This window comes from Oncorhynchus clarkii, chromosome 17 (assembly GCF_045791955.1).
Source record: "Oncorhynchus clarkii lewisi isolate Uvic-CL-2024 chromosome 17, UVic_Ocla_1.0, whole genome shotgun sequence".
In the NCBI taxonomy this organism is placed as follows: domain Eukaryota; kingdom Metazoa; phylum Chordata; class Actinopteri; order Salmoniformes; family Salmonidae; genus Oncorhynchus; species Oncorhynchus clarkii.
In genome coordinates, this window is record NC_092163.1 from 46,008,559 (window position 1) to 46,030,111 (window position 21,553).

The 21,553-nt window shown below is 42.8% G+C and overlaps 1 protein-coding gene across 1 annotated transcript in view; it reads right to left on the reverse strand.

Moving 5' to 3' along the window:
- Positions 1 to 552: 552 nt before the first annotated feature.
- Positions 553 to 21,553, reverse strand: part of LOC139370935 (dynein, axonemal, intermediate chain 1, paralog 2) — a 32,811-nt gene continuing 11,810 nt past the window's right edge. The window contains exons 17-20 of the mRNA XM_071110833.1: positions 20,508 to 20,656; positions 11,513 to 11,612; positions 9,266 to 9,451; positions 553 to 906 (exon numbers count right to left, since the gene is read on the reverse strand). Coding sequence (XP_070966934.1) covers positions 805 to 906; positions 9,266 to 9,451; positions 11,513 to 11,612; positions 20,508 to 20,656 — 537 coding nt within the window. The 3' untranslated portion in view covers positions 553 to 804. The remainder of the gene's footprint in view (positions 907 to 9,265; positions 9,452 to 11,512; positions 11,613 to 20,507; positions 20,657 to 21,553) is intronic.

A 21,553-nucleotide genomic window follows, 5' to 3' on the forward strand; every position in this document is an offset into this window, starting at 1 on the left:
CACATGGTTTAACACAAGGTTAATTCATGTGAAGTCAAAGAGGCTAGAACCTTGAGTGTCTGAGGACTGGACCAGACTTCTCCGAATGACTGGACTTCTCCAAAGCTTCTAAATGCTTCTAATTTCAGACATTTTCTTGCGAAGAAAAACAAGCCTGTGTGTATTGACGGTAACAGCGGGCTGTGTGGAGTGTGCGTCATGGTCACTCATTGAGAGAAGCATAAAGTGTTATGTAAGGAGCTTAGAGGCTTTGTTCACTTTGTCCTCTTAAAATGTGGTCCTCTCAGTACTAACCTCCGTTGGTACAGTGTCAATGACAGCCCACACATTGTTGTAGGACAGCACTCCTACAACTCCTATTATGTGACTTGTTCTGACGAGGACATAGCATCTCTTCCCCTTCACAACAAAAATAACAAGATGTGCCAGACATTGGAATGATAAATATTTTTTATTAATATTTCCAAACCAACTGAGCTACTCTGTTTTCCAAAACCAAAAAATATAACCCAAAGCTTGAGTGGTTTTGCCGCATCAGGTAAAGGAGACGTTGCTGGTTGCACACTGACTATCTATATGTTTAGTATAGTGCACAGCGCAAGAGTGAGAAAAACAGTAGGCTAGATTGCACAGATTCAATAGACCGCACTATACTTCAACATGGGAAGGAACGGTGGCTTTAGTATGCAGCTTTAGAAGACAGAAGACAGTAGTAATAAGGCATGACTGGTGGTGGGTTTATAACTGGAGTGCAGTAGTAGAAATAGTGGGCGACTACAGTCCTGCATGATGTTGTCATAGTTTCTAAGCATTGCTGTTCTCTGGCTCCCGCAGTAAACTCAGCAGCTTCTCCATCTTGGCGATCTCCACCTCAGGCCCCTTGGGCAGCTCCTGACCCTTCTTCTCCTGGTGAGAGACACAGTAGCACACATGTCAAATACTGCAAGGGAAACAACTTGACCTTAATGAAGAAAAACATACACTGAAAACAAGCTGGGAAGGAAGGGATGGTAAACAAAGGCAAGATAAAAGACCTGGAGAAATGCAATCCAATAAAAGCCTTTCTTTCCGGAGACTAAGAAATTGCAGAGCTTGCAACTTCCAATATGGAATGTGTTATTGGCAGTTAAAACTCATCCATTGTTGACTTCAAACGTGGCCAACAAGAGGTAAAGGAAGTGGTCCAACATGGTGTCCGGTGGTAACTTCTCCCATGCTGTTCTGGAGGTTCATCATTTCTCCCTGGGAGGACATCAAGTACCTCCTCCTTATCTGAGATCATCACTATGGTTACCGACCTGGCTGATGGAACACTGTGTATCCTGGGGTGAGACTTTTATTGAATTAGCATCCTTTGGATTATTTACTCGAGAGCGCTGGTTATTTTCAGCGGTCCTTGCCCAACCTTGTTAACTGGTAAGGACTAAGGAAGGGTATGATTCAATCCAACATGCATTGCGGTACATGTCATGCACAGAGTGCTTTAACACTCTTGAAAAACACTAATGCTGTTTCTAGAAGTTGCAAGGTAGAAGTGCGAGGACAGGTGGGCAGACCCGACATAGTAAGTATTTTAATGAAAATATTCCCCTATCTGTTTAAATATGCCCCCTCTCTCTGTTTAAGGCATTTCATCATATCTGATAGATACGGGAGAGAGAGAGAAAGCTGAATGGGCAGAGATGATAAGTAGTGGAGTGAGATCCATCTTTCTCCACCCATCCCATTCCTGTTCCTGCTTCCTGCTCCACCCCTCATACAACATCACTACAGTATACTATATTATAGGGATCCTCAAAGCTCAAAGGGCTGTGCTGTAGAGTGTTATAGCACAGGGACCTTCACACACACACACAGCAGTTAAACATGGTGGTCTAATATTGAATTTATGGAAAATCAGTGACAGAGCACTGCAATATCCACAGATTACAAAAATATATTTTGCAAAAATGCTACAGATGACTTGATGCTGTAGTGGATGACCTGATTTAGGCAGTGGTACAGTGAGTAGATGGCTGACTGGCCTTGAAAAAATACATCTCATTCATAACCTTTTTTAGAAAGCTTTTACCGAGGGGGAGCTTATCTTGTCGGCATGCATGGGACAGAGATCTTCAAATCATGGCACTTGTCCTACCTATTTCAATAGGATTTCTCTCAATGTTGAGAGGTTATGCATATAGATGAGACCCCAGTACTGCATTGCAGACTAATAATACGCATAGGCTCCTAAATCAGGGGCTTGTTCATGAGGGTGCAATGTTACAGGGCATGCAGATAGATATACTGTAGAACAGTGGTTCTCAATTGGTTTTGCCTCGGGACCCAAATTTAACCAGGTTGTCTCAGTTGCAATCCAATATTCACATTGCGAATAATGTTTTGCCAAAATGCAAGCTGGAAAACTATTTTTGATGCTATATTGATAGTAAATGTAACAATAATATGACAACAGTCAAACATTTTTCATTGTCAATAATTCAATTTTGCCAATATTGTTTATGAATAATGTTAAGGTCACTGGTTTGTGATCACAAAATCAACCAAATTCGCTAAATACCGCTGCTAACAATACTGTGATTGAAGAAAAATTGTTAAGATGTTAAATTAAATATTAAAAACTATAGGATCATTATGATGTCTACACTTGTTCTTCCTGGTTTTAGTCACAGTGGTGTAAAGTACTAAAGTAAAAATACATTAATGTACTACAATAAATCATTTTTTGGGGTATATGTAAAAATAAAAAATATGTACTTTACTATTTATATTTTTGACAACTTTTGACAACTTTCACCTTTACTTCACTAAATAATGTACTTATTACTCCATACATTTTCCCTGACACACAAATTACTCATTACATTTTCAATGCTTAGCAGGACAGGAAAATGGTCCAATTCACACACTTATCATCCCTACTGCCTCAGATTTTGCGGATTCACTAAACACATGCTTTGTTTGTAAATTATGTCTGAGTGTTGGAGTGTGCCCCTGGCTATCTGTAAACAAATAAAAACAAGAAAATTGTTCCATCTGGTTTGCTTAATATAAGCTATTTGCAATGATTAATACTTTTCATTTTGATACTTTTTGCATACTTTTTGCATATTTTTGCAATTACATTTACTTTTGATACTTAAGTATATTTAAAACCAAATACATTTGGACTATTACCCAAGTAGTATTTTACTGGGTGACATTCACTTTTACTTGAAATCAGGATAAGGTAAGACCCAGACGCAGACTGTGTCGAATTAACAACGTTTATTATAGCAACAGAGGCAAAGGTACATGACAGCAGGCAGGCTCAGGGTCAGGACAAGCAAGGGTCAAAAACCAGGAAGGCGAGAAAAAAAAGGGTCTGGGAAAAGACAGGAGCTGACAAGACGAATGCTGGTAAGCTTGACAAACAAGACGAACTGGCAACAGACAAAACAGAGAACACAGGTATAAATACACAGGGGATCATGGGAAAGATGGGTGACACCTGGAGGGGGGTGGAGACAATCACAAAGACAGGTGAAACAGATCAGGGCGTGAAAGTACCCCCTCACCCTCCTCTAGGGGCGCCACCTGACGTCCTACCTGGGCGCATACCAGGTTGACCGGGGTGCCGACGGTTGAAGTCAGCGATGAGGGCTGGGTCCAGGATGTCTCTAGCAGGGACCCAGCACCTCTCCTCTGGGCCATAACCCTCCCAGTCAACCAGGTACTGGAAAACCCTGCCCCGTGGTCAAACCCTCAAGAGGCGTCTCACCGTGTACGCCGGATGGCCATCGAAGACCCGGAGAGTAGGGGTGGGCCTGGAAATGGATGACAAGGGACTGTGAGACACGGGCTTGATATGGGACACATGATAGGTGGGGCGTATACAAAGGGTATGGTGCAACAGAAGATGAACAGCAAAGGGGCTAATTGACCTTGGAGATGAGGAAAGGGCCGATAAACCGGGGGGAAAGTTTGCGAGACTCCACCCGGAGGGGCAGATCCTGAGGGGACAGATCCCAGAGCCATACCTTCAGCCCGAGACGATACCGGAGGCGATCCGCTTGTCGTCGATACCTGGAGGTGGTCTTGAGGAGGGCCCTCCTCCAGGCTCTCCTCCAGGTACGACAACAGTGGCAGACAAAAATCTGGGCAGAAGGTATGCCGACCTCCTCTTCCTGCTCAGGGAAGAGCGGGGGCTGATACCCCAGGGAACACTCAAAGGGAGATAGGCCCGTGGCAGAGCAGGGAAGGGTGTTGCGGGCATATTCGACGCACACAAGCTGCTGGCTCCAGGTGGTGGGGTTGGCAGAGACCAGGCAGCGCAGGGTGGTCTCGAGGTCCTGGTTGGCTTGCTGGCCGTTGGACAAGGGGTGGAACCCGGAGGACAGGCTGGCCAACGACCCAATGAGGGTGCAGAAAAACTTCCAGAACTGGGATGAGAACTGAGGACCCCGGTCGGAGACTCTGTCCACGGGCAGTCCATGGATCTGGAAGACATGCTGCACCATGAGCTGGGCAGTCTCTTTGACAGATGGTAGTTTGGGGAGAGGAATGAAGAGGGCGGCTTTAGAGAACTGATCCACCACAGTCAGGATGGCGGTGTTGCCATCAGTTGGAGGAAGACCCATGACAAAGTCCAGGGAGATGTAAGACCAGGGACGGTGGGTGACAGGCAGAGGATAGAGGAAACCAGTCAGAGCTTGCCGAAGAGTCTTGTTCTGTGCACAAACTATGCAAGCGGTGACGAATGTGGACACGCCTGGGACCATGGTAGGCCACCAAAAACGCAGTTGCACAAAGGCCAGGGTCCGACGGGCTCCCGGGTGGCAGGCCAGCCTAGAGCAGTGGGCCCACTCTAGGACCGCGGAGAGGATGGTGTCGGGAACGAACACCCGGTCATCAGGCATGGCGGTGCGGAGATACTCTAGGTTCTTGTGGTCAGTCCACGCGATGAACGGATGTTCCGCCCCCTCCAGCCAGTGTCTCCATTCCTCCAACACCATCTTCACCGTGAGAAGCTCTCGATTCCCTACATCGTAGTTCCTTTCGTGGCTTTGAGGCGATGGGAGAAGGCACAAGGATGTAGCTTGTGGTCAAGGGCAGAACGCTGGGACAGGACAGCCCCCTCACCTCCACCACGAACTGACAGGTTGGGTCCGGATGAACCAGGATGGTCTGGGGCACCTTCCAAGCCCCCAGGAAGATGTCCCGGGGCAGGTTGCACTTACTTCGGTCAATGGGCGTGGCAGAATGGGCTCCAGCCTATGATGGCACCAGTAGACCATTAACAATGAGGGGATTGTGTCGTTGGAGCCAGGAGAATCCCAATACCACGGGAATCAGAGGGGACTTGATGAGCAGGAACCGAATAGCCTCGCTGTGGTTCCCTGACACCCATAGGTGGATGGGAGTGGTGTTATGGGTGACTTGGCTTATAGAGCACCTGTCCAGTGCTCCAACGTTCATGGGAATGGACTGACCTAAGAATTTTTACTAGGATAAAATGTCAGTAATTGTGAAAAACTGAGTTTAAATGTATTTGGTTAAAGGTGTATGTAAACTTCTGACTTCAACTGTAGTTGAGATTCTTCAAAGTAGCCAACCTTTGCCTTGATGACACCCCCGAACCATCACACCTCCTCCTTTATGCTTCACGTTGGGAACCACACATGCGGAGGTCATCCGTTCACCTACTCTGCGTCTTGCAAAGACACGGCGGTTGGAACCAAAAATCTCAAATTTGGACTCATCAGACCAAAGGTCAGATTTCCAGTGGTCTAATGTCCATTGCTCATGTTTCTTGGCCCAAGCATGTCTCTTATTATTATTGGTGTCCTTTAGTAGTGGTTTCTTTGCAGAAATTCGACCATGAAGGTCTGATTCACGCATCTGAACAGTTGATGTTGAGATGTCTGCTACTGGAACTATGTGAAGCATCTATTTGGGCTGCAATTTCCGAGGTGCAGATAACTCTAATGAACTTATCCTCTGCAGCAGAGATAACTCTGGGTCTTCCTTTCCTGTGGCGGTCCTCATGGGAGCCAGTTTCATCATAGCACTTGATGGTTTTTGCAACTGCACTTGAACAAATTTTCAAAGTTCTTGACATTTTCCGGATTGACCGACCTTCACGTCGTAAAGTAATGATGGACTGTTGTTTCTCTTTGCTTATTTGAGCTGTTCTTGAAATAATATGGACTTGGTCTTTTACCAAATAGGGCTATCTTTTATATACCACCCCTACCTTGTCACAACACAACTGATTGGCTCAAACGCATTAGAAGGAAAGAAATCACACAAATTAACTTTTAACAAGACAGACCTGTTAATTGAAATGCATTCCAGGTGACTACCTCATGAAGCTGGTTGAGAGAATGCCAACAGTGTGCAAAGCTGTCAATAAGGCAAAGGTGGCTACTTTGAAGAATCTCAAATATAAAATGTATTTTGATTTGTTTAACACTTTTTTGGTTACTACATGATTCCATATGTGTTATTTCATAGTTTTCATGTCTTCACTATTATCCTACAAAGTAGAAAATAGTAAAAAATAAATAAAAACCCTGGAATGCGTAGGTGTGTCCAAACTTTTCACTGGTACTGTATATATATATATATATAATACACAGCCTAGCCTATCCTCAATGACCGAGATCCATGTAACTTTTACTCCAGCGATTCTCAACTGGTGAACACAAATTTGGGTCGAGGGAGGATTTGAATGTGTCTGAGTAAAAGCTGGAGTAAAAGCTGTGTATTATGTCAGCTCTAGCCTATACATTGCATGTCTATCTGCAACGTTGTGAAGGTGGTAACTGTGAATACACATTACAGGTTCATTGGTGTGCCAGTGGACAAAGGAAGAGATGGCTCTGCTGTGTCCTGGGGCAACAGATTGAGTTTTGGGCAGGCTTTGTCTTTTCACTGTCAGTGGCTTTGGACAGCCACGGGAGAAGGAGGGGAGAGGCTGGTTGTCACAATGCTCCTAAATAAACATCTGGAGGGTGCTGTGCTGGGGATGAAGTTGGACAGATAAATGTTTGCCCTCAACTATATAACTTGGCTTAGAACTCGGGTCTCATCAACACCAACGATTCCCATTAATGATTAATTTAGTCACTGAGAAACATCAGAGTCCAACTGTTAAATGCTCTGACGTGTACCGGAACTACAGCCGCGGCTAACCCCCAAAATGAGTGTAATTAATATGCCGTGACTTGACGCCTGATGTCCGTGTTGTCCTTTATGTCAGAGACTCCTTCTCTTGGCCTGTGGTTACTGAGCGCACAGTGATTATAAACACCACACCTCATTAGCCACCACTATCAGAGGGTACAACGGGAGTGTGACTAATGAGATGGGAACAGCTGAAGGCTCCCGTGTCAAATTGGTTTTACTCTGTGAATTGCCCGGACCCTAACCCCCATGTTCTCCAGTGGAGCCATCAAGAGGGAACAAGAACTGAAACTGAGAATATGTATATTCTCACCACAGTACAACGATCATTTAGAAACGAATGATCTAATTAAACAGATGAACAAACAAACAACTACTTCACGATGTGCAACCAAAGCTAATTGGACAGAGTGGGGGAGAGAGAGTGGTAGTCCCATGTTGAACCACACATACTATACACGTGATTCAATCCACTGTTTACATTGTACAAAGGCCTATGTGTAAGCACTTAGCGTAAAGAGAGGAGGGGGAAGAAAGAGGTGTGTGTGTGTCTCGAGGCCTAGAGGAGAGAGTAGCAGAGACAACATGACAGTGTTATTTATTGCATTATGCGTTGGGTGTGGGCATTGCTGATGACGAATCATTTGATCTGTTCCCAGCTGTGTAGAACAACAACAGACCTGTATGAATAATGCAAAGGCCAGATACAGATCTAGAGTGGGATACAGCCACAGGTGAATAGTAAAGTTTCCCCACTCAAATGAAAAACACAGAATGTACAAGTAGTACACCGATGACGCTAGCAGAGTGTAGTCATTTTAAGCTACGAAGGAAGTGAATCATCTTTGACACGATAACCGCACGCCCCCTGAAATGTGATTTGTCATTTAGTATACTCTGCTCGCCTATCGGAGCATTGTTGATGCCAATTAGAAGCATTTGGCTTTGGAAGTCATTTTGCTGTCTCATTGTAGCACTGAGATGCAAACAAGTGTGTTCCTTGAAGAAAGCATGACATGAAATTACAAGTGACTGGAAAATACGTGGCCTTACTCAACTATCAAAGAATGAATACGGAGAGTATGAAAATGAACATGAGCACCTTAAAAGGCTGAACACTCTGCCCTCAAATGGATATATGCCACAAACAATCCCATACTGTAATAAAATATCACTCAATCCATTTTCACTTGAGCCCCCAGAGGTGAAAATAAACAAATGCACAAAGGCCTTCAATCAATGGTGTTTTATGGCAGCTAGACACACCAATGATTATAAGGTTTATTATAGGTTTTTCCTTTATGAGAAATGCATGTGACAAGGGCCGGCTACGCAGCGGCTGGCAATTAACAATTTAGTCCCCGATCGATGGCCGGCCCATTGAGATCAAGTCATCAGGAAGTGAAGAAACTGCATCTTCTTGTTTCCAAGGAGGGAAAAAACTCTCATCTCACTTTGTTGAAATCAGTAAACACTGAACTACTGCTCATCATTAGAGCACTGCTTATCTAATCGTTTTTTAATCATCAGTAGCACTGTGAGCTAGCTTTCCTTTCTGAAAATGGGTCTAAAGATCTAAAGTATCCAAAATGGCACCCTATTCCCATATATACTGCACTACTTTTGGTCCAAAATACTAATATAGGCAATAGGGTGCCATGGCTTCCTGTTGACTCAACACATCCTTGGTAAACTAGCGCTTGATTGTTAAACTAACTGTCCAGTGGAAATCTCACTTTTAAAAGTTAATTTTCTGTTAACTAATACACAAATAATGTTATTGACTCACCCTTTACCTGTATTTGTGGCCAAAGCATATAGAGAAACAAAACACTTCAAAAACCTCAAACTTGTATCTCAATATCTCAAACAAACTGTTTAAAAAAAGCCTGCTATTTCCTCATGGAGAATGAGCTGGCCAATTAACGGCTTACTTAAATTAATGTTTTTAAATGACTGGTACACACCTACACCATTCTCTCGTTGGGGTATGCTCACACCATTCCAACAAAGAAAAGCTGCTTTTTTAACATACCACATTTCCATGCTAAGAGTTGCTGACACAGGTCCAGCGCTGCTGGGCTCTTTAGGCTCTTACCTTGGGTTTTTTGCGCAGGTTAGGCGAGAGCTTGAGGCTGGTAACATATCCTCGGTCGTCTCCCACGATGATAATGGGGTAGACGGGGTTAAACTCAATGTGAGTCAGCTTAGTCTTTTTCTTGGCCACCACCGGCTGCTGGCAGATGGCCTCATATTTGTTGATGCTAAGGTCAAAGGTATGAACCTGAGGAAAAAAAGCAAAAGATATATAGAAAGTTCGGGAGATTATCTCATGCGAATGCAAGGGGAGTCATTTGGTCAAACCTGAAAAGCAATACAATGTGGGATGGTGGAGAACAGAAATATGTTTGAACCTGCTGCCTTTTGGAATGAGTGTGAAAGCTGACTCATACTGTTTTTTATAGAAAGATATATGAGATATTCTCAAAACAAAATTTAGTTGCGCATGTTGTTCCATCCTCATCTATTCCAGCTGGGAACCTCTGAGTGACAAACCAAATCAGCAAGGCAAGCGAGAGAGATTCTCAGTGGGGATGCAACTCGGACCATCTGGTGTTCGTACCAGTGTTTGCGCAACACTGAGAGAGTGTGTGTGTGTGCGCGATGTCTTGTTATTCAAATGACTCTGACAGGAAAAGCTTGCCTCTCCTGACATTTAGCATCACTGAAAATTGGTCCATTCATCAGTAAATACATGTCAACCAACACACACACACACACACACAGTGTAGAGGGAGTATTTTGGTCATTAGTGGGAGTGACGAAGCAAGCAGCCCACATAGCCAGCAGTGACATTCTAAAGAAGGGCTGCCGTTGACCTCTAGGCTTGCTATCACTTATAATAGGGATTTTTCATCTCAATGAGGCAACTATGAATGACTGTAAATATAATCCAAATGATACAAATTGTAGCAGTCATTAGACAAGTGGTACTGTATAGGACAAAAAACGAATGGTTGTATTGTGACAGTTTCAACCTTAACCGAGAATATTTCATATTCTGGTCTGTCTGCTTAGAAACTGATGTTGCTGTGAAACTGCTTGAAAAACAAAATCTAGGCTATGCCATAGAAAGTTTTCTAGCAGCTAGGAACTGGATTAGATACAAAACAGGTCAATAAATGGTAATATCATACAATTGGGAAGTCTCTATTCTTCTTTATAGTTGAATCTAGGGAATATAAATGAGTGTAATTCCTTTCAATAATAATTGTGTTGTTATGGCTGTCAGTGTATTTCATTTGACATGGCTGAGAATGAGATAAAGGTATAGTGTTAATGGAAGGTATCTCTTTGGTTATGTGAATGTGGCCTTTTCCATTTCTACAGTAACTATTTATCCATCAAATGTTGAGGTAACTGGATTTCAGTAATTATTTGCCATTATTGAGGCTACTGTTGTGTTTGTGTTGAGTATTTTCTGGATACATGTTTTGTGAATTAGCCCAGATTTTTTATGTAGGCTATTGCATCCTTTTGACTGTCTTTATCAGTGAACCATATCATTCCCTGTCTGTGGGGGACTGGGGAGGCCCAAACCCCTGGAGTACAGGACTCCGTTTTCAGCCATATCAGACACCATGCACACCGCAGAGTTTTCTAATCTGTCTGTTTGCAGACAAAGTGACAGAGCAGATGGTTCATAGCGCATCGTCACATTGTTCATCGGCACTAATTTCCTTAATTTCACATGACAGGCAAAATAGAAAGAGAGAGAGAGAGAGAGAGAGAGAGAGAGAGAGAGAGAGAGAGAGAGAGAGAGGAGAATGTGATGAACTCCCAGGCAGGCCAGAGAGATGACAACCTCCACAGCTACTCCCGCATCAATGGACCGGCCAAGCCACTGAAGACCAATCACGTCAGTAGACCAATGACAACAGCTGGCTGGCGCGCTAACAACAGACACCGAGATAAACAGAACAAAATACTTGGGAGTGCTGTAGTACAAATGACTCTGGGACGGACTCCATCAAACCTGCATTGGCAATGCTTATTGATTTCTTTCTTTTTGATGCAGACCATGTCTTCAGTAGGGGATACCCTTGTAATATAAGTTGTTTGTTACCTCTTAGCCATATAAGAGTTAAACATATTTTTCGGAAGAAATTAAGATAGACAGACAGACATTTATGTCCATTCACCGTTTGCTGCTCCTCAAAAAAGTGACTTAAGCTTTTGCTAGTTAACAACGTTTTGACTACATTGGCCTTGATGGAGTTTCATAAAAACAACTTTTGAGTGAGAGGACATGCCTTGGTCTCATTGCCTCTAATTGGTTACATACCTTGCCATCAGTGGTGACTGCAGCGAAGACAGTGGAGGAGTAAGGAGACCATGCCACATCTCCCACAGAGGCGTTCAGGTCAAAGGTGAACATTGGGGTCCTACAGAGACATGGACACTGAAGTATAAGGACTCCGTAATGGATACAAATACTAATACTATAAAATCTAGATTACGTTATTTACCTTAAAGATAGCAGAAAACAATACATCATAGACACCTTCTCTAAACTTTTGTAAGAGCAGGTCACATTACTTCATAAGTTCATCATAAGTACAAGTAAAAAGTTAGAGAGTAAAGAGTGAAAAAGACGAAGACAGACATTACTCTTCCCGAGATAAAAAAAATAAAGAGAGAGAGAGGGCTTGAAATTAAAAATCAATAGCACCTCTTCAGGCTATATAGACTCCATTGGGTCGAGCCGATGAGTAAATGCAACCTGCGCCCTCCTCTTATCCCACCAAAAATATCCTCTCCTCCCTGTCAGTGTATTATAAGGCATGTTATTTGCTCCTGTGAGGTCGTCAGGGTCTAGAGAGATGAGGCAGAGCGGGGAATGGGATCCAGGATGATAAGTTTGAAAGTGCGTGAACTGCAGTATCTTATATTCCATTCTTTCCAAAGAAAAGGAAGGAGACATGAACAGTGACTGTTATTGCTCCCAGTGGTGAGACTTTGGTGAACTGTAGGAACAATACAATGGTTTGAAATGTTTGTCCTCAGTCTTTTGAGGTGCAGGCAGGCAGATAAGTAGCGCTAAAGACATGTGGAAAATAGAACCTGGTCAATGCCATGTCGGCAGATAGCCTAGTGGTTAGAGTGTTGGGCCACTAATCAAAAGGTTGCTGGATCAAATCCCCGAACTGACAAGGTAAAAAAATCTGTCGTTCTGCCACTGAACAAGGCAGTTAACCCACTGTTCCCCGTTAGTCCATCATTCAAAATAAAATGACTTAAATGACTTGCCTGGTTTAAAAAAATCTATCCAAAATATCTTTGGAGTGATTTTTCATTAAATGAGAACAAAACAGATTGGGTCACACTGATTCCAAAGTGGTATCAGGCAGTTAAAGAACACATTTACTCTAAATCGTTTCTGTTAACTAAGATACAAAATATGGTAGAAATCAACGTTTATTGGTCGCATACACAGATTTGCAGGTGCAGCCAAATGCTTGTATTTTGTCAATCAAAAAGTGGTGCAGCCAGTCCATAGACTAGAGAGGTAGTTATTCTATGTAGATAAACAGACAGATAGCACATGAAGCTACTGAAAGAAACTAGGATGTCAAGAGAGTGCGGGGTAAGCTGAATGATATTATTCGTTTATCACAGGCTGCCAGGCTGAAGTCCTGATTTCTGTAACCTGCAGAGAAATCTATAACACTACTTCTGACATTTTGTGACTCAGGCTAGATCTGATCTGAGACGCATGACTCATCACTCACAGGCCATTCAGATAGATGGAGTTACAAGGGCTTGTATCAACAGGAAAAAGTAGTTCCGACCTAATCAATACACACGATCTTATTCAAATGACCATTTACGTGTGCAGAGGGACTACTGTTCAACTACTGCTGAACTAAATAAGTGGCTCCTTCACCATGCTCCCTAAACAATGTAGAATCAATTTCTGAAAAAGTATTCTGTTTTAAGAAGGTCATACCAAGGATATATTTTGCTATTTGATTTAGAATTTTAAGACCCCTTGAAGTATCAAAAAAATACATAAAACAATTATTTTATGAAAAATGTTATTTGGCATTACTGCTATTAGCCCATACAAATGCATGAAATAACAGATTCACTGCATGGAACAACAGATAGTCCCCCCCCAAAAAATCTAAAGGAAGTTTCTTCTGAAGTGTCTGTCCTATATATGAGGGATATAACAAAGATCAGGAACCAATATACAGTATAAATACAGTACCAGTCAAAAGTTTGGACACAGCTACTCATTCAAAGGTTTTTCTTTATGTTTACTATATTGGTATTTACTATATTTATGCTACATTGTAGAATAATAGTGAAGACATCAACACCATGTAATAACACATATGGAATCATGTTGTAACAAAGAAAGTGTTAAACAAATCAAAATATATTTTATATTTGAGATTCTTCAAAGTAGCCACCCTTTGCCTTGATGGCAGCTTTGCACAATCTTGGCATTCTCTCAACCAGCTTCACCTGGAATGCTTTTCCAACAGTCTTGAAGGAGTTCCCACATATGCTGAGCACTTGTTGGCTGCTTTTCCTTCACTCTACGGTCCAACTCATCCCAAACCATCTAAATTGGGTTGAGGTCGGGTGACTGTGGAGGCCAGGCCATCTGAAGCAGCACTCTATCACTCTCCTTGGACAAATAGCCCTTACACAACCTGGTGTGTTTTGGGTCAATGTCCTGTTGAAAAACAAATGATAGTCTCACTAAGCACAAACCAGGCAGGATGGCGTATTGCTGAAAAATTCTGTGATAGCCATGCTGGTTAAGTGTGCCTCTAAATAAATCACTGACAGTGTCACCAGCAAAGCACCCCCACACCATCACACCTCCTTCTCCATGCTTCACGGAGGGAACCACACATGCGGAGATCATCTGTTCATCTACTCTGCGTCTCACAAAGACGGTTGGAACCAAAAATCTCAAATTTGGAAAGGACAGATGTCCACCGGTCTAATGTCCATTGCTCGTGTTTCTTGGCCCAAGCAAGTCTCTTCTTCTTATCGGTGTCCTTTAGTAGTGGTTTCTTTGCAGCAATTCGACCATGAAGGCCTGATTCACACAATCTCCTCTGAACAGTTGATGTTGAGATGTGTCTGTTACTTGAACTCTGTGAAGAACTTATTTGGGCTGCAATTTCTGAGGTGCGGTTAACTCTAATGAACTTATCCTCTGCAGCAGAGGTAATAATGGGTCTTCCTTTCCTGTGGCAGTCCTCATAAGAGCCAGTTTCGTCGTAGTTCTTGATGGTTTTTGCAACTGCACTTGAAGAAACTTTCAAAGTTCTTGACATTTTCCAGATTGACTGACCTTCATGCCTTACAGAAATGATGGACTGTCGTTTCTCTTTGCTTATTTGAGCTGTTCTTGCCATAATATGGACTTGTTTTTTTACAAAATAGGGCTATTCCACCCCTACCGTGTCACAACACAACTGATTGGCTCATGGCGCCGTAAGAAGATGGCTGATGTTTTACGCGCTCCTAACCAACCGTGTTTTTTTGTTCATTTTTTTGCGTTGTTTGTAACTTATTTGTTCACTTATTCTGTACATAATGTTACTGCTACCGTCTCTTACGACCGAAAATAACTTCTGGACATCAGATCAGCAATTACTCGCCACAAACTGGTAGAAGCGTTTTTTTTCCTTTAACGAGTCCAACAAGCCCGACGTGAAAGACATACTGCTTTCCCGGGAACAGGCCCAAATCCCTGTTATTTGCGTGAAGATAAGAAGGAGAAAAAGAGGACGGAGGTCGGGCTGCCTTCTGAAAATTCATATGCGAACGAATAAACCCACACTGACTTCTGTTCTACTAGCTAACATGCAATCATTGGAAAATTACATTTGACGACCTACGAGGAAGATTAAACTACCAACAGGACATTAAAAACTGTAATATCTTATGCTTCACGGAGTCGTGGCTAAACAACGACATTATCAACATACAGCTGGCTGTTGTATCGGCAGGATAGAACAGCGGCGTCTGGTAAGACAAGGGGGGGCGGACTTTGTATATTTGTAAACAACAGCTGGTGCACGATATCCAAGGAAGTCTCTAGGTTTTGCTCGCCTGAGGTAGAGTATCCCATGATAAGCTGTAGACCACACTATCTACCTAGAGAGATTTCATCAGTATTTTTCATAGCTGTCTACATACCACCACAGACCGATGCTGGTACTGAGGACACACTCAATGAGCTGTATTCCGCCATAAGCAAACATGAAAACGCTCATCCAGAGGCAGCACTCCTAGTGGCCGGGGACTTTAATGCAGGGAAACTTAAATCCGTTTTATAATTTCAATGAGCATGTTAAATGTGCAATCAGAGGGAAACAAAACTATAGACCACCTCTACTCCACTCACAGAGATGCGTACAAAGCTCTCCCTCACCCTCCATTTGGCAAATCTGACCATAATTTTATCCTCCTGATTTCTGCTTACAAGCAAAAATTAAAGCAGGAACACCAGTGACTTGGTAAAAAAATGGTCAGATGAAGCAGATGCTATGCTACAGGACTGTTATGCTAGCACAGACTGGAAGATGTTCCGGGATTCTTCCGATGGCATTGAGGAGTACACCATGTCATTGGCCTCATCAATAAGTGCATCGATGACGTCATCCCCACAGTGACCGTACATACATACCCCCACCAGATGCCATAGATTACAGGCAACATCCGCACTGAGCTAAAGGCTAGAGCTACCGCTTTCAAGGAGCGGGACTCTAACCCGAAAGCTTATAAGAAATCCCGCTTTGTCCTCCCACGAACCATCAAACAGGCAAAGCGTCAATACAGGACTAAGATCGAATCGTACTACACCGGCTCTGACGCTCATTGGATGTGGCAGGGCTTGTAAACCCTTACAGACTACAAAGGGAAGCGCAGTCGAGAGCTGCCCAGTAACATGAACCTACCAGACGAGCTAAATTACTTCTATGCTCGCTTCGAGGCAAATTACACTGAAACATGCATGAGAGCACCAGCTGTTCCGGACGACTGTGTGATCATGCTCTCCGCAGCCGATGTGAGTAAGACCTTTAAACAGGTCAAAATTCACAAGGCCGCAGGGCCAGACGGATTACCAGGACGTGTACTGCGAGCATGCGCTGACCAACTGGCAAGTGTTTTCACTAACATTTTCAACCTTTCCCTGTCCGAGTCTGTAATACCAACATGTTTTAAGAAGACCACCATGTCCCTATGGTAACCTGCCTAAATGACTACCGACCCATAGCACTCACGTCTGTAGACATGAAGTGCTTTGAAATGCTGGTCATGGCTCACATCAACACCATTATCCCAGAAACCCTAGACCCACTCCAATTTGCATACCGTCCTAACAGATCCACAGATGATGCAATCTCTATTGCACTCCACACTGTTCTTTCCCACCTGGACAAAAGGAACACCTATGTGAGAATGCTATTCATTGACTACAGCTCAGAGTTCAACACCATAGTGCTCTCAAAGCTCATCAATATGCTAAGGACCCTGGGACCAAACACCTCCCTCTGCAACTGGATCCTGGACTTCCGGACGGGCCGCCCCCAGGTGGTAAGGGTAGGTAACAAAACAGCCACCACGCTGATACTCAACACAGGGGCCCCTCAGGGGTGTGTGCTCAGTCCCCTCCTGTACTCCCTGTTCACTTATGACTGTACAGCCAGGCATGACTCCAACATCATCATTCAATTTTCCAATGACACAACAGTGGTAGGCCTGATCACAGACAACAACGAGACAGCCTATAGGGAGTTCAGAGACCTGGCAGTGTGATGCCAAGACAACAACCTCTCCCTCAACGTGATCAAGACAAAGGAGATGATTGTGAACTACAGGAAAAGGAGGACCAAGCACACCCCCATTCTCATCGACGGGGCTGTAATGGAGCAGGTTGAAAGCTTCAAGTTCTTTGGTGTCCACATAACCAACAAACTAACATGGTCCAAGCACACCAAGACAGTCATGAAGAGGGCACGACAAAACATATTCCCCCTCAGTAGACTGAAAAAATTTGGCAAGGGTCCTCAGATCCTCAAAAGGTTCTACAGCTGCATCATCGAGAGTGGTTGCATCACTGCCTGGTATGGCAACTGCTTGGGTTCCGGCCACAAGGCACTACAGAGGGTAGTGTGTACAGCCCAGTACAGCCAAGCTTCTTGCCATCCAGGACCTCTATACCAGGCGGTGTCAGAGGAAGGCCCTAAAAATTGTCAAAGACTACAGCCACCCTAGTTATAGACTGTTCTCTCTGCTATCGCACAGCAAGCGCCAAGTCTGGGGTCAAGAAGCTTCTAAACAGCTTCTTTCCCCAAGCCATAAGACTCCTGAACATCTAATCAAATGGCTACCCCAGACTATTTGCATTGCACCCCCCCCCCCCCCCCCCCCCCCCCCCCACTGTTATTATCTATGCATAGTCACATTAATAACTCTACCTACATGTACATATTACCTCAATTACCAATGTGCCCCCGCACATTGACTGTACCGGTACCCCCTGTATATAGTCTCGCTTTTGTTATTTTCCTGGTACTCTTTAATTACTTGTTCTTATACTTATTTTTTAAACTGCATTGTTGGTTAGGGCCTTTAAGTAAGCATTTCACTGTAAGATCTACACCTTTGGTATTTGGCGCATGTGACTAATACAATTTGAATTGATTTGATTTTAAACTCATTAACAAGACACACCTCTTAATTGAAATGCATTCCAGGTGACAACCTCATGAAGCTGGTTGAGAGAATGCCAAGAGTGTGCAAAGCTGTCATCAAAGCAAAGGGTGGCTACTTTGAAGAATCTCAAGTATAAAGTATATTTTGTTTTCTATAATGTAGAAAATAGTAAAAATAAATAAAAACCCTTGAATGAGTAGGTGTCCAAACTTTTGACTGGTACTGTATATCTGTATTCCCAGTCATGCGAAATCCATAGGTTAGGGCCTAATGAATTTATTTCAATTGGCTGATTTCCATTATGAACAGTAACTCAGTAAAATCTGTGAAATTGTTACATGTTGCGTTTATATTGTACACTGCTAAACTGCTAAACAGTTAATCACATGGCTATCCGGACTATTTTCATTGACCCCCTTTTATACGCTGCTACTACTCGCTGTTATTTATCTATGCATAGTCACTTTACCTCTACCTACAGTACATATTGTACTACCTCAATTACCTTGAGTAACCTGTACCCCCACACATTGACTCGGTACATGTACCCCCTGTATATAGCCTCGTTACTGTTATTCATTTGTGTTACTTACTTTAGTTTTTTATTAACTTTTGGGTAAATATTTTCGTACTTAAAAAAAAAAAAAATCTGCATTGTTGGTTAAGGGCTTGTAAGTAAGCATTTCACGGTAAGGTCTACACCTGCTGTATTCGGTGCATGTGAAAATGTATTTTTGGTTTGATTTGTTAAACATAGGCTATAGCATTTACTGTACACTGATACATGTGCTAGGCGAACTGTAAATACAGTCTGGACATGCCAAACGTAGTCAACATACAAGATTAAAATCACTAGGCTATTGATAAGGCCTGAAAAAACTGTGCATCATTCTAATCTAATTCTTATAAAAACAAAACAACAACTTGTTTTAAAATAGGCTAAGTCTAAATCCAGTTCCAAGAACCCTAATTGCTCCATGTGGGCGTATAATACAGACAAGGCAACTTAGACTATTGAGCGTTTTACACACATCCAAACTTTTGACAGGAGCTGGATATAGAGCCAATATAAAGAGAAAGGGGGGATGTCCACTCACCGTTATACTGCTCGCAAATGTAATGTTTTATAAACATCATGGAACAACCTTCCAGACCACATTTGCACATCTCCAGAAATAGCAGACAATATTGCATTTGAGCCATGTACAGTACGTTCTCGCCATAAACCCATGGAAGGTGAATCTTTCTAATATGTTTGGTTTTTAATCCAATTCAACGAAAAACAATCAATCTGTTTTTTAAACCAACAACAATATTTCTAAATAGGATCGGGTCAGAAGCATGATGTCATAAATCGCTTTTCTCATTCCATGGCACTGTGTGCACAAGTAGGCCTAAATGTCTTTACGTATAACATTTGCATGTCTACAAAATACGAGGCTCCTGTCAATTGTATCGTTGCCTACCTGCGAGACTGATTCTCAAAAACATTGCCCATTGATATGGCATTACCGGAGGACTGAATAGTTTGGAAGTGCGTGTCATTGGTAATCGAGCGAGGGGCGCTCTTTGAAAATGGGGATGGATGGCTACTTGAACAAGTGAAATGCAGCTATGTGAATTGTGAATAATGAAAAAGCATGAGGGCAAAAACCTCCAAAATATTTCAAAGCACTCAGTAGACCATTTAAAACCCCTTTATTCATATACTACTTCTGGCTCATGGCCAGGATACAAAGACAAACCTATGTGATGCTGCTAAACCACCCTTGATTAAGGGGAGGGTAGGCTATGCTTGTTTTTTAATCAAATGAAACTAAATGGGGGGAAACCAATAGTTTTTTATGTTCATAAGAATGAGAATCACCATGTGCACTGCACGTCATGGCTGGCTAGGCTGCGCATCCGCTCTCAAAATCCATGCGTTACCTTTAAGACCTGCTTTATGTGGGTCTTAAAACTTCTAATTAGCGCATTATGACATTTTCTATTTTGTGCTTGTTTTTAAGGACAGGCCTCAGATATTGCCACCCCTCCCACTTCAGCGCAATCGAGCTGATGTTAGACAGGTAAACTGCCGAACCTGACGTTGGAGCTGGAAAATGCCAGACCGACAGTTTTTACATCATAAAATTGGAAACTATCTTGTGCCTCCTTTGTGGCAGACAAAAATAGAGCCCCCAGGGTTCAAATGGATGTTTTTGAGGTGCCATTTTAAAACCAGAATTATAGCCTGACATAGATTTGGAACAGCGAGACCTTTTTGAATTTAGCTACTCCTCTAATCTGAGGTGGCCAATGTGAAAATAAATATCAGAGACAGCATAGTTTGATTCGGGTCACAATAGTGTGATGGTGAGTAGACTTACTTGATGGTGGGCGGGCACAATAGTGTGATGGTGAGTAGACTTACTTGATGGTGGGCGGGCACAATAGTGTGATGGTGAGTAGACTTACTTGATGGTGGGCGGGCACAATAGTGTGATGGTGAGTAGACTTACTTGATGGTGGGCGGGCACAATAGTGTGATGTGAGTAGACTTACTTGATGGTGGGCGGGCACAATAGTGTGATGGTGAGTAGACTTACTTGATGGTGTGGTCCCAGATCTTGACGGTCCAATCAGAGCTGCAGGATATAAAGACCTTGGTGTGGAAGTGGTTCCACTTAACTGCATCCACTGCCATGTTATGGGCATTGTAGGTCTCCAGGAACTGGCTGGAGTAAGCCTTGGAGCACTGGAAATGACACAGCAACAATATGGAGTCAGTCCTCACATTCACCCATAAACCACTCCAGATAGACAATGTACTGTAGCTGTGAACCAAACTTGCTCTCTACTATTATTGCAAGCTACATAATTTGCACGGTGACAGAATGATAGGAGTGAAAGCACAGAGAAAGTATCAGAGTTAAATGAAAGAGATAAATCAAAATGCAGCCCAGGCCTAAATGGTATGTCCCCCACTGGCCAAAACTGGTTGAATCAACGTTGTTCCCACGTCATTTCAACAAAGAAATTCATTATTAGGAGGTTTAATCAACGTGGAAAACAGATTGGATTTGCAAAAAGTCACCAACGTAAGGGAATTTCTTAAAAAAACTAAAAAACTAAATCCAATGTCATGGTGACATGTTTTGTTGATTTCGTGTTAGTTGACAACTCAACCAAATGTAAATAAAAATAGACGTTGAACTGATGTCTGTGCCCAGTGGGGTTTTTATATAAGGGGATATGTAGTGAATAAATCACAGCAGAGATATTACATTTGTCCCAAGAGCTCCCGGAGGTGGCTGTTTTCCAACAAGAGGTGACAGATTGGAACTGATATCACACGCATAGCTGTGTGTGTGGGTGTGTATTTGTGCGAGTTTGCATGAATCAAAAATGTCACAGACAAGGAGCTAGCTAGAGCTAACAAGGAGGAGACAAGGAGCTAGCTATAATTAATCCTATCTATGAAGAAATAAATACAATAATAATATAAATGATACAAATAACTTTTTAAAATCATTCAAATGACTAAACCAGAGAGCATGATTTATCCACAGAGGGTCATTAGCTTCTTTTAAGAAATGCCTGTGGATTGTTTTAAATCACAAGCACATAGCTGTTTGTTGAGTGCGGCTGTCAG